Raw genomic sequence first — 17,236 nt, forward strand, 5'->3', positions numbered from 1 at the left:
ATTATTATTTTATTTATTTATTTATTTATTTATTTATTAAAACATAGGATATGCACTGTCTTTTTTATTATAGATTTGTTAGTCTGTGTATAATTCCTGTTTCTTGTTCACAAAATTAAAAAAATTGTGAGGTTTAAGCATAATTGGCACTGCACATTGCATTGCAACTCATCCTCTTCCTGAAATCATAATGACCTTTTTACCTTGTTAGGTTATGTCTGTGGTCATATAAACAAAGCATGGTAAGCATATTGTCTTCCTGTAATCTTTGAACAAAGATTTGAAGACCTCTCTGGTGGAAAGGTATAATTGCATACAATGTACACTCTAAATTGCAAGCACACTGAAACTGAGTATTCAAAGAGAACTCGGTCAAACTTGGAGAATGATGGATCCTGAGAATGGAAGTAAACGATATACTACTATCATTAAATTTTCATCAGTACACTTTCAGAAATAAAGGTATGAAACTGGGTAATACCCCTCTTGTTACTGGGGTGGTACCCTCATGGGTACATCTCAGTACCTTTAGTCAGGGAACATAATTGTACCATAATCCATTGAAATTATATTTAATAAGTTACATTCACTCCACACGCCTTGTCTTGTCTGCAGGCTTTTTGTTTTATGGTTCTGTTTCAAAACATTAGGCTATGAAAAGGTACAAATATGTACTTTTCACCTGGAAAAACTTATTTAAGGTACATAGTCGGGCCTTAAAACCTCTGTTGTACTTTTGAGGGTACATTTACATTGTTTGTACTCTGGTGAATGAAAAATGTACCTGCACAGTATCTTTATTTAGTGTATAACCCTGATTTTGCATAAGACCTACATCAAGTCGGACCTTGTTTTGTCTTTTTGTAACACTGTATGACATAGTCCTAAAACTCCTACAAAATCTATCTCTGACTCTTAAATTACTATTTCAGGCTTTACAGGGTGACCCAAGGTAGCGCACGAACACCATGTTTTAGCATGTTTTTCCTCCATAATGCTGCTTCTTTCAATTTCAAACCAAAAAATCTTATACAAATCTTAACAAACAAACAGACACCCACCTACTTATGTCATGCATGTTTGTGGTTAAAAAAAGAAAGAGAACAGTTATGACATATAAACTGCAAGCTTACCGTGCATTCTTAAAGGGACAGTTAACACCCAGAATTCCTGTTGAGCCACACATCACATTTAAAATTCCTTTATTCTTTCAATATTAATTCTTTCTCCTTAAATATATATTCCCTTAGAGTCCAGGCAGCATTCTATGTGTACAGCATTCTTCTGGCACGGTTCACTCAAGCTGCAGTGTCTTCACAGTTTAACAACTCAGAAATTGATCGCCCACATCACGAAGACCAGTAGGACCACATCCTCAGCATAACAGGAAGGGAGTTATAACATATTTACTGACTGACATCAGTCTTTAAGATAAAACCAACACCTGTTGTACTATAGTAGATACATAATAATTCAAAGTATTATCGATATATTTATAGTAGTTATTAAAAAAATTACATTGGTTATTAAGTAACTACTATGAAATAACTGAGTTTGCTTAAAAATATATAGTAGTTACTGAGAATTCTGTATGCTTACTGACCAATTCACAAAACTAAAACATAATTCAGAGCAGTTTTTAAAAATATTTATAGTAGATACTAAACATGTTTTGATCGTTATTTAATCATTCACAGCAGTAGGAATAGGATATTGCTGAAAATTTTATAACTGATAATAATAAATGAATAATTTAAAGTAGCTTTGGAATAATTGACAGCAGTAACTGAATAATTTACATTGGTTGCTGAATCATTTATAGTAGTTACTGAGTAATAAACCATAAGATCATTACAGGATCATCACAAGCCTGATCTGTAAGAGGATAAAGTAACTGTATAAACTACTTCAACAAGTTCAACTTAGAGTACATATACACATTCTTTAATCTTAAGGGTATCAAATATCAGGAGACATTTCAAAATGTGGGGGAGAGAGAGGTGCATTCAAAATGCCCATCACATCTCAATCAAATACAGCACAAGACAAAACATACACAGACGAGACACACAATGACTCAGCAGTGCTAAACTGTTACTCATGACTTCCTTATGCAGTCTGAACTTCCCTATTCTGAACTCAACATTTTCACTGCTTGTGTTTGGAGTCTCCTTTAAAATGGCTGAATACTCTGTGTTGTCTAGTTTGCAGTGACATATTAGGGCAACTGGAATGTACAGTAAACGATTAAAATCAACCTTAAATCAAGATTGACCTTTTTTCCTTGCTAGTTTTTGTCCCTGGTCATATTAACCCCTTAAAATCCCAGGCTTATTATATACCAAGGCTTGTTATTCAATAACTACAGGGACTTCAATGCAAACTGGCTGAGCCATTCTTAGGTTATAGAAGTGTGTAGTAAAACTTTAGGCCCACTGGAGGGCCCATGGTCATGTAAGGGGTAAAGAACAAATTATTGTACTGTACCGTTCAAAAGAATGGTACAGTACAATGGTTTGACAGTTACAATGGTTTGACTGAAGATTGTGGGAAAACAATTCTTTTGAATGGTACAGCATTCAAAAGAATTGTTTTCCCACAATCTTCAGTCAAAACATAGTGACTTTTGACCACCTTGAAGACATATTCCCATGTTTTGATGACACCATTGTGCACCTGAAGGCAAGGGAAAAATAATAGTAGCCAATAATATCATGTTTCACCTGCCCCTTCCCCTCATCCCCACCTATTATCGAGCTAAACATTTAGTTCGCTCAGAGACCCTCCCTGAAACTAAATTTCACTCAGAAATACATCACAGTTCAGAAGAAAAAAACCTGATGATTTTCAATTCATGTTGCCTTGAAATATATCCACTTCCTTGTGTTAAATCTTTTTTAAAACAAAAGTTCTGCCTCATGTCTTTATCTCTATAGTTGTAGGACGGTGATACCGAAGACCTTTGCAAAGTCTTCATTAACTCCTTAAACCCCAGACTTATTATTTATGTATTTATTCTCAAGATTTAGTCAGTAACTAGCATGAATTAAGCCCTAATCAAGCTCTATTAGTTTTACTTGGGGAGGTGATGAAATATGAGTGATTACCAACAAGATCTGTGATTTTAATCCAGTATTAATCTGCAATGTCTGATTCAAGACAAGGCTCACAGCTATTTGGGGTAATTTAGGGAAATTAAACAAATCCTTTATCACATTCAAATCAGTCAGTCAAACCATGCATAGCAGTCATACCACTCCTCTGGTAAAACTAATCCAACTCATACAGGTCTTTATTCAGGAGTTTAAAGGTTAGCACAATTGGCCGCTTGCTAAATTATGACTGACACACCTCTCAGCCAATCACAATTGTCTGTAAATGTTGTTTCCTCCATCAAGTGATGGAAAAGCTTTGACAGGACTCTTCAAAACAGAGCTGCAGTGAGAATGGCAGTAAATTAGTCACAAATTATTAGACTTATTGTAAGAAATGGTGAAAAGGTACTGCGTATAATGCCTGGTGCTGTTTTTATTTCATTCCTGAAGCTGAAAGTTTTGCTTTAAATTATATGGAAGACTACATTCACAGTTCAACTATTAACATGCAACTATTAACTGGCTCGGTATGATAATTTTATCTTGGTTATTAGTTAAAAATCATTTTAATATGATGTGTAACATAAATAGCACTATGGAAAAATACTACAATCAGCTAGCTAGCTAGTTAGCTCTTCTTAACATAGCTGCTGACAGATTAAACAGGACTGTACAGTGCTAATCTGTGATTAAAACATATGAATGCATTCAGACGCCTTCAGAGCATCTAACGTTGCTTTGACTAGCTCTAGTGGTTAGCCTTAGCATTAGGTCATCTAAAGAGGTAGCGTCTGTCGCTAAAACCTTCTCATTATTAGACATGAAAACCAACCACTTTAACATCTAGTGACTGCACGATTTCCCTGGTTTGCTTAACACAGTTTTCAGAATCATTTTTTTTTGCTTTAGATTAGTGACACTGATATTTCGCCAGTTGTCTAATATGCATGTCTGCACTGAACATCTTATAAAGCCAGTTTATTTCTGAATGAAGAATGTTTTAAACGTACTGTGTGACTACATTTTTCCTTGAACTACTTTTTTAGTCTGTTAGCACAAGTGTTACAGTTGTTATCAAGGCCTAGCTGAAGGTTTGGTAGACATAGCAACAGTAACTAAGGAAGGCAGGACTTTCTCAGAATGGTCAAGTTATTGTCATTATCTGATGTTATTAACCCTTGCAGGCTTACTATTTTTTTTTATTTAAGACATTATTGAGTAAGTACTATAAATTATTCAGTAACTACTATTAAGGTTTGGAGCCCACATATGCACCATTAGGCAATACAATCAAATGTACACAAATAAATGTACACAAAAAACAAGTTTTAGCCTTTTAGACAAATACATTTTCTCATTTTCACATGGGGAGAGGCCACTCAAACTTTAAACAAATAGAAAATGAGATTCTTATTTCACAACCCAATTTCCAAAAAAGGTGGGACACTGTAAATAAAAATAGGATGCAATAATATGCAAATCATGTAAACCATATTTTTAAAGGAAAATACTACAAAGACAACATATCAAATGTTGAAACTGAGAAATTTTACTGTTTTTTGAAAAATATGTGCCCATTTTTAATTTGATGCCAACAACACGTTCCAAAAAAGTTGGGACGGGGGCATGTTTACCACTGTGTTTCATCACCTCTTCTATTAACAGCACTCTGTAAGCGTTTAGGAACTGAGGAGACCAATTGCTGTAGCTTTGAAAGTGAAATGCTTTTCCATTGTGGCTTGATATAAGATTTCAGCTGCTCAACTGTTCAGGGTCTCCTTTGTCATATTTTTCATTTCATAATGCGCCAAACATTATCAGCATGTGACAGGTCCGGACTGCAGGCGGGTCAGTTTAGCACCCTAACTCTTTTAATATGGAGCAATGTTGTTGTAATACATGCAGAATGTGGTTTGGCAATGTCTTGCTGAAATAATCCAGGCCTTCCCTGAAAAAGACGTAGTCTGCCAAAACATGTATATATCGCTCACGATTAATGATGCCTTCACAGATGTGCATCACCCATGCCTTATGCACTAATGCACCCTTACACCATCATGAATAATGGCATTTAAACTGTGCACTGATAACAAGCTGAGTGGTCTTTAGCCCGGAGGACACAGTGTCCATGATTTCCAAAAAGAATTTCAAATGTTGATTTATCAGACCACAGGACACTTCTCCACTTCGCCTCAGTCTATTTCAAATGAACTTGTGCCCAGAGAAGCCGGTGGTGTTTCTGAATCCTGTTTATATTTGGTTTCTTCTTTGCATTTTAAAGTTTTAACTTGCATTTGTGGATGCAGCGACAAACTGTTTTTTACAGACAGTGGTTTTTAGAAGTGTTTCTAAGCCCATGCAGTGATTTCCACTACAGAATCATGTCTGTTTTTAATGCAGTGCCACCTGAGGGCCCAAATATCACAGCCAGCAAATACTGGTTTTAGGACTTGTCCCTTGCATACAGAGATTTCAAAGTGGTGAACCCCTCCTCATCTTTACTTCTGAAAGACGCAGCCTTTCTGGGATGCTTTTTTGTACCCAATCATGTTACTCACCTGTTCATCCAATCAACCACAAGGTGTTTTTTTAGCATTACACAACTTAACCTGGCTGATACCTGATGCCTTTTAAATAATTATTTCAGGCTTTACAGGGCAACTTGCAGTGGCTCACGCCCACTATATTTTAGTGTGTTCTTTTTCTTCCATACTCAGTAATGCCACTTCTTTCAGTTTCAACAAAAAATATTACATGATGCTTTAAATGACCGATGTGAGTTGAAACCAGGCCTGTAAGCCTACTTATTATAAAGAAAAGGATAAAAGTAACTGAAGAACAGTCTTCCTTCACTCTGAAAACTCCATTCTCGTATTATCAACAATGTGTGAAATGATGTGGGCAAAATGACAAACCCTTCAGTGATCATACAAAACAGCATGAAAACAGTTACTAAAACCGCAAGTATAATACACCCACAAACAGAAAACATTAGTATAAGTTTATGACCACAGCAAAACAATGGAACAGTTGATACTATAAGTAGCAACTACATTTCCATGTACAGTATTTAGCAGACTACAGACAACATAGTAGCAGCACAGAGAGCCAGAGATGCCTTCTTTGAGTGGCTTATGATGTTTCATATGTTCTTTTTCACTAAATCTCTCTAAATAAACCTGACCTAAAAGTCAAGTGTTTTTAATAGAACGCTCTCCAAAGTTGCATGGAAAGCATTCCACATGGTAGTTTCGATCCATGGACACCACTTGTATGGTCTCCACAGAACCCTGCACAAACAAACACAGATAAATACAGCATGAGTTATTGGGTGTGTACTGGGAGCGATGTTTGGGGCACAGGGAGAAAACTACAGACGAACATTCAGGGTAAAATACCTCAGAGGGCAGGATAAGCAGCCCACAGGCTTCACAGCTTGGAGCAAGAGACCTGAGGGAGGATGAACAATAATAAAATAATTAAAAAACAAAATACAAAAAAACGTAAAAGACATAAGGGCAAAGAATAATAGACAAAGAGAGAAAAAAATAAAATGGCAAATAAAGTTAGTTAGTAAGTAAAGAGATAAACAAAAAAGTTAAATTTAAAGTAAATAGATAACCAAAAGACAGTAAAATATAACAAAGACAATTAAAAAATAACTTTAAGTAGGCTGTGATTCTATTTGGTTTTAAAAGTGCTTCATGTGTTTTGAGTTAGAGATCATACTGAAGCTCTTTATGAACTGGCTGCTTTCAGTTTAGTGTAGTACAGTGAGTCAGTGTCTAAGACATTTTTCTGTGCACATTCTAAACAAGCTAGTATGATTGTTTTATCTATAAATACATATTTAAAAAAAGTCTTTCTTCCAGAACTGGCATAGAAGAATTGGTGCCATAAAAAAGTTTGAAAAAGATAGTTTGAAAATTTACATAATGTCATGGTATAATTACAATTTGAAGGTTCTTTCCAGAACCTTTACATGATTTTGAGCTGCTTTAAACTTTAAAAAAGGTTCTTCACACTCATAATGGTTTCCTAAAGAACCTTTCAACGAATGGAGACTCTTCTATGGCACCGAGCAAACAAAAATTTCTAGGACTTGTTTTTCTTTTTTTTTTTAATAATCCCGGATTGCTCTGAATTCTGAAGGTGACAGTAAACCATAATTCCTGCTGAGCCACTAAAGACCAGCCAAATGTGAATTTCCCTTTATTATTTCAGAAAAAAAAAATCTTTTAAAATATATCCACAGTTCAGACTGAATTCTAGGGCTGCAGCATATTTCTGAAGAGCCACCTGCCAGTGAACCCCTCAGGCTGCAGTGTCATTAGAGTGTAGTGACTCAGAATCTTCTGATCACCTTCGTCATTATGACAACCAGCAAGATCACATCTTCTGCAATACAGGAAGTGAGGTTTGCAGTTTTTGCTGACACTGATGTCACTGTCTTTAGGATGACTAAGTGTTAACGGAAAGAGAATGAAGAACCTAAACGTATATAAAGATGATGGTGATTGCCTTAAAAATAAAGGTGCCATAAAGTGTTCTTTGAGCAAAGCCATTGAAAGAAAGAACAACTTTTTGAATTGTTAAAAAAGAGATCTGTGACTATGAAGAACCTTCCAAAGTTTTAATTTTTACCCCGATTTTCTCCCCAATTTAGTCGTAGCCAATTCCACCCCGCTGGTTAGGACTCCCCCAATCACACGATGCTATCAACGCTAGGAGGGTGAAAGCTAACACAGGCTTCCTCCGAGACCTGTGAAGCCAGCCACCGCTTTCTTTTCGAGCTGCCGCTCACGCAACGTCACTGGACAGCTGAACGCGCTCGGAGGAAAGCGTCAACCGCCAGATCTGTTACGTCAGCTAACAGACGCCTGCGCTGACTAGCATCGCGCTGAGTGAGTGATGGGGGGAAAAGGGCAGCCATCCCACCCACCCAGAGAGAGCGAGGCCAATTGTGCTCTCTCGGACTCCCGGCTACGGATGGCTGTAGCATCACCAGGGATCGAACTCGCGATCTCCTGATGATAGGGCCAACGCTTAGACGGTTGCGAAGGTTGTATACCAATTTAAAGGTTCTTCCCAGAACCCTTCAATTTACTTTAAAAAGGTCAATGTGAGATGAGAATGTTCCTGCTGTAGATGAGTGGGCGAGCTCAGTCAAAGAAACTATAAAGGAGGAGACATACATATGGAGATACTTTTGTGCCAAAAGTTTCAGATAAAATAATAAAATCCACAAGCAAAATGTTAAGTATCATAATGGCCTAATATGTTACAAATACAAATATACACACACACACACACACACATTTTCTAAGCCGCTTATCCTTCTGGGTCACGGGGGGGAGCTGGAGCCTATCCCAGCAGTCATTGAGCGGAATGCAAGAAACACCCTGCACAGGTCACCAGTCGATCGCAAGTGCAAATAATAAGAGATAAATTATTTTTACATTTTATGTTTTCAAAAAGATTATTACTAATTTTTACTCATTCAGATGTAAATTATTAATTTTCCCAGTATTTGCTTTATTTTTTTCTATTTGCTTTTCTATTTTGCTGATAATTTAAACTTCTGGAATCGCTCTTTTGCCTCTGAATTTTTTCTTTTGCTTCTGACTTTAGGTACATTTTCACAGGGGTGGATCTTAGAAGAGAGGCTGTTCACTTGCACACTCTAGTTGTCACTGATTTGGAATGACAGGTGACCTCTGATTACATAGTATACTCAGCATAGTGTTGCCAGAGAGGATTGCGCTGGCATTTCATGCAGAGTTTGTCATATTTATTGTCAACCAGTATAATACATATACAGTGGAAATTAAAGTATTTTAAGTAAACTTAACTGTTGAACAAAGCTGTACCTCCTTTCTAGTTTGTAGGTGCTAGCACTGAATAGCCTACCAGTGTCTGCTTAAGGGCTAACTAGGAGTTTCGCAGCTGTTTAAATCAGTATTTCTCAAACCTGCTTCTGGCGACCTGCAGCTCCACATGGTTTCAACTGTTCCTTGCGCTAAAACACCTGATCCAGCTCATTAGCTGAGCATCAAGCCCTTCATGGCTGAACCAGGTGTGTTGTTGAATTTGCAGGGCTGTGGGGTGAGGGAAATGACTCAGCACTGGCCTGGGCACACAGCTATGTGTTACTGCAGCCATAAGATAGTTTAAGTTCAATCACTACAAAAGTGAAATTGGCATGTCATGGTTGGCCACTACATTGTGGAGTTGTCTGTCAGTCTTTTCTTGTTTCTACCCACAGAATCCCTCAGTCACTGAACAGGTTTTCTATATTAGCACACTAGGTTACAGAATGATGCTGCTTCAAACAGGAGCTTCGGCTGGGCCTGTGAAGGTCCGACTCTCAGCCCAGGTCACTGTAGAATTGTTTTTCGACATCAACCCCCAAAAAAATAGTTTTTAATTAACCTACAAAATATGCAGTTGCTACTTTTTTGATGATGAACACAAAATAAACCACTGTAACAGAAAGTGGAAAAAATGTGTCAAAAACAGATGTTTCCTCAACAATGCCGTTATCAAACACCACTGTTGGCACATTTCCTCTCTCTCCACATCAGTCTCTAGACATCTTTCCTGTTAAAAGGAGAACCATTTTATTTACAGGTTGGATATATTTTAGAAGCTGAACAGTCATTCAGTAAAACTCTTGAAATGAAACAGTATTCTAAATATAAAAAATGACTCCAAAACAAATCATTTCATTCAGGTGATTTAGTGTCTTGATAAATGCTGTTAGAGCTCTGCAGCCTGACAAAATATTGGGTAAACTTTTTTTCATGTACAACATCAGGCTAGTTTTCAAATGACAGATTTTTATGTAAATTAAAAAAAAAACTAATTTGTAGTTTTAACTTCAAAAACTAAGTAACTTGACTGCTCTAAAATGTTAATGCTATTTTACTTAAAATAATGAGTGAACAGAATGTAGCACACACAGTTAACTTACATGTTATGTGAACTTGAAATTTTAAACCAGCCAGTTTACTTACAATTATAATTTAAAATCATTGTTGTTTTACAGCAGAGTAGATTTGTCATTTTTACAGAGATTTCAGGTAATCAGGTATCTTATCTTCTCCATTGCAATCTCTCTCTCTCTCTCTCTGTGTCTCTCTTCATAACGATATAAAGTTTTCAGCTGATTAAAGAATATTCGGGGCTGTAGCCGCAGAAGCCCAGGCTGCCGATGCCCCTGCCTTCACATCACTCTTCGCATTACTAGATATTTAAGCCATTTAGTTCCGTTTCAGTATGACTAGCCCAGTTAGCCCTAAAGGACACTGTTAGGTTATAGTTAGCGCTAGCAGCTGCAAACAAAAAAAAATGTGGCTTGTGCATTCATAGAAACTAAGTTCATTGTTCAGTGCCCAAAATAACAGTTATATCGTTTCACACAGGTCGACACGAGACCCATAAACATGTGTTACATTAATCATTTAAAAAGAATATGACACACATTGCTCATAACATCAGATATGCCAGTACAACACTGCAGTCATAACAACTGCTAACTGCTCTGCTGCGGAGAGTTCATGCTCAAGGGTTACCTGTCCCTCCAAATCAGTTGACCAATAGAGTGTGCAGGTGAACGCCCTCTTCTAGGACACATCCCATGTTAAAAACCAACAAAAGTCAGACACAAAAGAAAGATTTAAAACACAAAAAACCATATTGGTAAAATCAGCAAATGGAAAAAAATGAAAGCAAAAACTGGCAAAATGAGTAATACATTTATATCAGAATGAGTAAAGCTGAGTCATAATATTTTTGAAATATTAAGTTTATTTTAACCCTCATTATTTGTATTTGCAAAATATTTTGGTCATTTTGATACTTAACATTTTGCTTGTGGATTTTATTATTTTATCTGTAACTTGAACTCCACAGAGACAGGCCACTAGTTGGTAAATGAATGAGAAATCTCACCAGCATGGTATCTGTTTGCAAAAAAAGTTCTACCCTTCAATAAAATGAGCCAATCAGCTTGCTGGTAAAGCTGCAAGTGGGAAAAGCTACCCCTTGATTTGGAGACAGGCAAATGTGCAGGAGCCAGAACAAAGGGAAAAAACAGGTTTTTGTGCAGTATTTGCACCAAAAGCTAGAAAGTATTTATATGAATTTGGTCAGATATTAACAATGATTTCAAACATGCTTTTCAAACGATAATTTGGCTTTTAGCTTTGAATTCATAGATTTCTGCCCACTCAAAGAGACAGGAATCTGGTCTTATGAGTGGAAATAACTGCCTGGGTACGTTGCCAAGATGGCTGTCGAGTGTATAGACTTTTCTATAATGACTTCAGCTCAGTGTCTCACCTTTGGAAGTCTTTTACACAGTATATCCTGCTTTGTGTGTCGACACTGAAAGGCTCCCCCTCCAGTCTCTGGTTGCAGACGACACAGCGGAAGCAGGTAGGGTGGAAGGATTTCCCCACAGCCTGCACAGCCTGTACAACATCAAGTGTTAAAGCTCACCCAAGGGTCTATGGGAATCACTCTGCGATTTTCAAAACAATCAATCAAAATCGTTCTCTCTTTCTTTGACTCAGTGAATGTGAATGAATGTTTGTAAACACCCAGAGGTTAAAATGGTGCCAGAAGCACAATTAGGCGTAGCATGTTGTATACAGTGGTTTGACAGCTTGTAGCATTACACGCCTACGCTAGAATTCTATAATGTAGATTGCCAGATTCTACACTGTAAAAATATGTTGAGAGAACATAAAATAACATAATGCATTAGTTAAATAAGTGAAAATAAGTTAACACATTCTAAGAGAACACACTTCTGTACATTTTAATGGGCCCACATCATGGAAGAATGAATTTCCTTTGTTTATTCGGAATAAAGTGATATGTTTCAAAACGTGCCATTCACTAACCAGTCTATATAAGAAAACTAGTCTGCAAAAACAGCCCATTTTGAATTCACTGTTTTGTGATGTCGCGATCCACCTATTCGGCCTAGAGCAGTTCAACCCCATCCATTCACACTAAAGTTATAAGCAGTGCTTCAGCTCTGAGTGCTTTCTGAATGGGGCACCATACAGGGCAGCCAATAAGAACAGAGCTCTTTTACATGTACTAGTCTTAGGGACACAGTAAAAAAAAATGTTATTCTAAGGGTTAAAGAAAGGTTAGAGTCATGTAAAATTATTTATGACTGTTTTTAATGCACAAAACCACACAAAAAAATAAAATACACAAAGAATGTGGGAAATGGGTCCTTTAATACACAATTAGTGTTGATTTGGTGAATTAAACATTTTGGAGGAAAAATGTAAACATAAACTGTGGTCTGTGCATATCTTTCCCCAATCTGTTCAACTCAGTAAACAAATAGAAACTGTGCACTAAAATTTATAGAACTTTACCATATGTAAGTGTGTTCTCTGCAGAGAATGTGTCAACTTATTTTCACTTAGAAAATAAACAAAACATGTAATTTGACAGGGTTCAAGCTCAAAAGAATTTTCTAAGCCTAATGCTTAACCTAGCCCTAACCATAACTTTAACCTAGTAACCAAAAAGAAAAGGTTTTAAAAGGTTTTTAAAAAGGTTGTAAAAAGATTAAGCATGTAACAAAGCACCTCAAAAACACACACACACACCAGGACCAACCATGTCAGTAATTAGGAATCCACAGGAGTCACAGACGTCAACAGAGCATTTCAATCTAGAATGCTGGAAAAAGGTGGACACCATCAGTGCAATACAGAAAAAGGGTCATTCTATGGTTTTGATAGCAAATCTTTTCTCACAACATTGAAGGCATGAAAATGAGCTCAAAGTAAGAATGAACCACAGAATGTTGAGGTCACTGTATTCTTGGGTGTTTCTAAATTAAGCAATAAAACTAAGGTAATTTTTTTTGTTGTTTGTTTTGTTTGTTTTTTTTAAGTGATCTTCAGTCATGTTGTGTATGAAAAACAGCAGGTCACAGCAGTGACCACAAATGTTTCAGTGTAATGTGAAACAACTGTGATGGTTGTTTTTCACAAATATATAAAAATATCATATAAAGACTGTATCTGTGGTGTTACTTGTGAAACATTAAGTGATTTGAACACTTTAAATGAAATAATAACATGACTGCAGTATTTGTAAATGTCTACACTGTCTTGCAACTGAAGTGGCAGAGGACTACATTACGTTTTGTTGTGCAGGACTGGAGCTGGGAATGTTTTTTTAGAGGGTGTAGAAATATTTACCAAAAAATGCTCCTCACAGAAGACTTGTTCAGACATGTAATAAAATGGGCTCCCTCTGAGTTTCCTACCTGTATACAAAGAGAGAGAGAGAGAGAGAGAGAGATGTGAGACACCACAAGTCCTGACAAAAACTGACAATGAGTCAGATGCAGAAGAATATTGAGCCATTTACACCAGGTTAAGACTTTTTAACCTGGTGTAGCGTTTTTGCAATTTCCTGTGCGTCAGTTCATGTTCACATGCTCTTCCTACTACAGTAGACCTCTGCTTCCTCACTGGTTTTGAGCACTTACTGCAGTTACAGCAGGTGAAACAGTCATCATGGTACAGCTGACCCAGTGCTCGGCAAGCCTGCCCAATTCCACGCACAGCTTTCCTGCACTTCACACACTCTCCTGCAGGGGGAAGTCAGCACTATGAAAGAATTTGTCACACTTAACTGCCACTCAATAGCTGCAATAGCTGCCAAGGTAGGCTGCATTTCTCAGCCGCTATGTCATTAGCATGCCGTTCCAACGTGAAGGACCCTTTGTATACAGCCTAGAAATGTAGCCTACGTTCTAAGTGATATCAAGGAGGAATCAGATGTATCCTTCCAGGCCTTCAGTTACCCACAGTTCTCTGCACACGAACAATGCAAAGGAGGAAAAAAAGCTCCACAAAAATGGCGAAAAACAAAGCTGTTGGAGCAGAGCTTGTTTTAAAGTGTAAGTTGTTCACGTACTTGAATTCGTCTTCATTACTTTTGTGGTTTGAAACAAGTTGCCTTGTAGTTAAATTTTTTAAAACAAGTTAAAGTTAAATTAATTGTTTAATTAATTAGGGACATGCTGGCAGGTGCCATTTAGCATTCTAATCCAGCTGAGGAGAACTGCCCTCACAAATGTCTTCTGGATTGGTAAGACTCTAAAAGGAGCTCCTGTGGAGCTTTTGTGTGGCAATTTGTGAATGATTAATCCTTTATAGATACGCAAATGCACAATATTTCAACGCCGCTATCATTTGACTGTGTTTCAGTTCCTTCTATAAGACTTTGTAGCATTGCCTTATGTACATTCATGATGGCAGTGAGTGCTAATCAGAGGCAATCAGCTCAGCAACCAATCAGCAATTAGTCTTTGTACTGTTAGCGTCCTACTGCCCAAATCCTGTTTACTGTAGAAAAACATAAAAACGCTGGTAAGTTTTTATTGATTGGATGAAAGTTTTTATTCTGAAATCCTCTCATTCAGACATGATATGGACCATTTTACTGAATTAGTTAAAAAAATTAAAAAGTATTCAGATCTGAGATTAAAGGTTTATGTTATGATTTATTTAAACTCAAGGCATTAATAGAGATAGTAATAAGCTACGTATATAAATATATACAAAAGCACCATTTATAGAATACTTTCTATTGGGAAGCGCCTGTCCCAAACCCTAAGTTTGAAAATACTTACTTTTTTATTTTTACAATGTTTTTCAATATCTTTTTGATTTCTTGAAGTTGAAAGTTGTAGATTGATCACGAATTAAAGTTTTAAATAAAAATGCTTCTCAGATTTTCATGTCACTACTGAAACACAACAACTGTTAGTTCATAGGCAGAGCCTTATTTTAGCCACACCTCTGCATTTTAGAGCAGGAAGTGAGACTGCATCCTTGTCCCTCATGCCCACATGGTGAGCAGTTAGATCTCATTGTTTTGAAGGAAATGTGTCCCAAATTCTGAAAATCAGTGTGTAACATTAAGAATGGTCACTACCGAAACACTTACTTTCTGCAATTGTGTACAGCTGTTCAAAGTTGTGTTTGTTAGTCTCGTGCTAGACAGTGGTTTTGAGTTATGCTCAAAATTAGCTAAAATTGTCACTAGCAAATGATTTGATAAAGTTTCAGAGGTGTAATTATTGTTTTGGTAGAGACAAAATGGAATGTTCACTCTTTTGTTTTAATAGATCAAACATAATTAAGATAAAGCGTCACTCAAAGCAAAAGGATTTTAGTCTAAAGTCAGTTAAAAGTCGAAAATATGTTTTCAGTTTGGACTTTTAGCCAACTGGGTAGAATCATCCAGATACAGTCTTTGCCCACATTCATTGATGACTCGCTCTTGGGCTCTCCCTCTGGTGTTATACAACCAGTTTTTGGAAAATGGGAGGAATAGGAAGTGGCCAGGCTTTCCTTAAAAGGCTCACATCCTGCATTTTCCAAGTCCACTTTTTTGTGTGAATATTTGTGTAGGTTTATGTACCTAAAAGAGTCACAATTATTTTTTTATGACCACTACCCATCCCTTCCTTATTTCTTAGAATAGGAGTGGGGAATTCCAGTCCTGGAGAGAAAGATTCTTGCACAATTTGGTGATTTGCCTAAACTGCTTTCTGAATGAGGCACAATCGGAACAGAGCCAATTTACATATAACAGTCATAAAGGCATGGTAACAAAAATAGCATGTTTAATTCACAGGGATAAAGCGAGTTTAGAAAATGGTCATGTGAAAATGAACTGCAGCTGTTTTTTGTTACATAAAACCACACAAACATCATATATGAGTGCAGGACAAAACACCAGGAAAATGCAGCCCTTTAAGTTCAGGGAAACGTAAAAATTATCTATCGCCTCATGAACAGTGGACTGTCTCACTGGATGACCTCAGTATGTGTGAATGCAGGGCTGTTTCTCAGACAAGGATGTGTGCAGTGTTGGGGCACCCCAGGGGAGTATATTAGCCCCATTCCTGTTCAACCTGTTCACCTCTGACCTCAGGTACAACACAGAGTCATCTGCTAAAACTCTCTGATGACACAGCTACAGTGATAGTACACTGGAAAAACAGAGAAGCTATTCAGTGGCAGACTGTTACAGCTACACTGTGTTAAGGAGCACCATGTGAGACCTTTCTTACCCACTGCTATATGGCTCTACAACAAGTCTCCTTACTGCAGAGACGGTACTGATCTCCTGCTGTCTGAACTGTGCTGAACCACATCACTATATCACCTCTCTTGTTAATACACACCATGCAATACATCATAATTTGTTACTGTAATGACACTTTTACTACACACTGTAGACTGTAAATACTGCTGCTACTCCTAGTTGTGTCTATAAACACTGTGTTTTGAACTACCTCATACCATTTAGTGCTCTCATGTAATTGCAACAAAGTATTACATGCTTATGTAAATATGCTGAAAATATATACTTTTATTCCTATTCTCTCATATTTTACTCTAATTTATGTCTGTTTTTATTTCTATCTAAGTGTATATGCAATTATATGTCTTGCTACTATAGCGCTGCACTTCTGGATCAGTATAGTTTGTTCTTTCTTTCTTTCTATCTGACTCTCTGTCTGTCTGTCTATCTACTTATCTATCTATGTGTCGGTCTATCTATCTGTCTGTCTATCTCTGTCTGTCTATCTGTCTGTCTGTCTATCTATCCATTTGTTATCTTTAATGCTACATTACACTACATTATATTTAACCCTACATTACATTACATATAACTCTGCTAGATTACATTAAATCTGCATTATACTACATTACATTTAAGTCTACATTACATTACATTTTACTGTCTATTACTGTACATTAAGTCTTAAATTTTAATGTCCAGAATAATAACTTCACAAGAGAAAGAAAAAAACCTTTTTAAAAATGCAGACACATGGTTTTATTTCAACTCTGATGATGTGTGCTATATGTGCTATCATCACAGGATTAACTCGCCTTCTTCAGTGTAACAAACTGGGACACCAATTCTTAGATTCTTAGGCATATTACTGTATTTCAAGTCACTTGTCTACTTCAGTTCATTTCACAGAGATTTCACTGACAGGGAGCTTACCAAAGCAGTAGTCTGTGTCTGACTGGGTGTCCATTCTCAGTGCTGTCCGCTTGCTCTCTGTCAAA

General features: G+C 36.9%; 1 protein-coding gene across 1 annotated transcript; it reads right to left on the bottom strand.

Annotated features, from left to right (window-relative positions):
* Positions 1 to 6,222: 6,222 nt before the first annotated feature.
* limd1b (LIM domains containing 1b) lies at positions 6,223 to 17,229 on the bottom strand. The gene is made up of 8 exons (XM_036566890.1): positions 17,172 to 17,229; positions 13,627 to 13,728; positions 13,334 to 13,401; positions 12,744 to 12,806; positions 11,439 to 11,569; positions 10,670 to 10,720; positions 6,494 to 6,545; positions 6,223 to 6,385 (listed from the first exon to the last, which is right to left on the bottom strand). The coding sequence occupies exons 1-8, from the start codon at positions 17,203 to 17,205 to the stop codon at positions 6,287 to 6,289; spliced, it is 600 nt and encodes a 199-aa protein (XP_036422783.1). The 5' UTR covers positions 17,206 to 17,229; the 3' UTR covers positions 6,223 to 6,286.
* Between the last annotated feature and the right edge of the window lie 7 nt (positions 17,230 to 17,236).

This window comes from Colossoma macropomum, unplaced genomic scaffold (assembly GCF_904425465.1).
Source record: "Colossoma macropomum unplaced genomic scaffold, Colossoma_macropomum, whole genome shotgun sequence".
NCBI classification, from domain to species: domain Eukaryota; kingdom Metazoa; phylum Chordata; class Actinopteri; order Characiformes; family Serrasalmidae; genus Colossoma; species Colossoma macropomum.

Excerpts from the sequence above, each read along its gene's own strand:
- limd1b (XM_036566890.1), bottom strand. The coding sequence starts at position 17,205 with ATGGACACCCAGTCAGACACAGACTACTGCTTTG. Across the intron at positions 13,402-13,626 it reads TTTCACCTGCTGTAACTGCA|GTAGGAAACTCAGAGGGAGC; the intron begins GTAAGTGCTCAA and ends CTTTGTATACAG. Across the intron at positions 10,721-11,438 it reads TGTGTAAAAGACTTCCAAAG|AAGAGGGCGTTCACCTGCAC; the intron begins GTGAGACACTGA and ends GATGTGTCCTAG.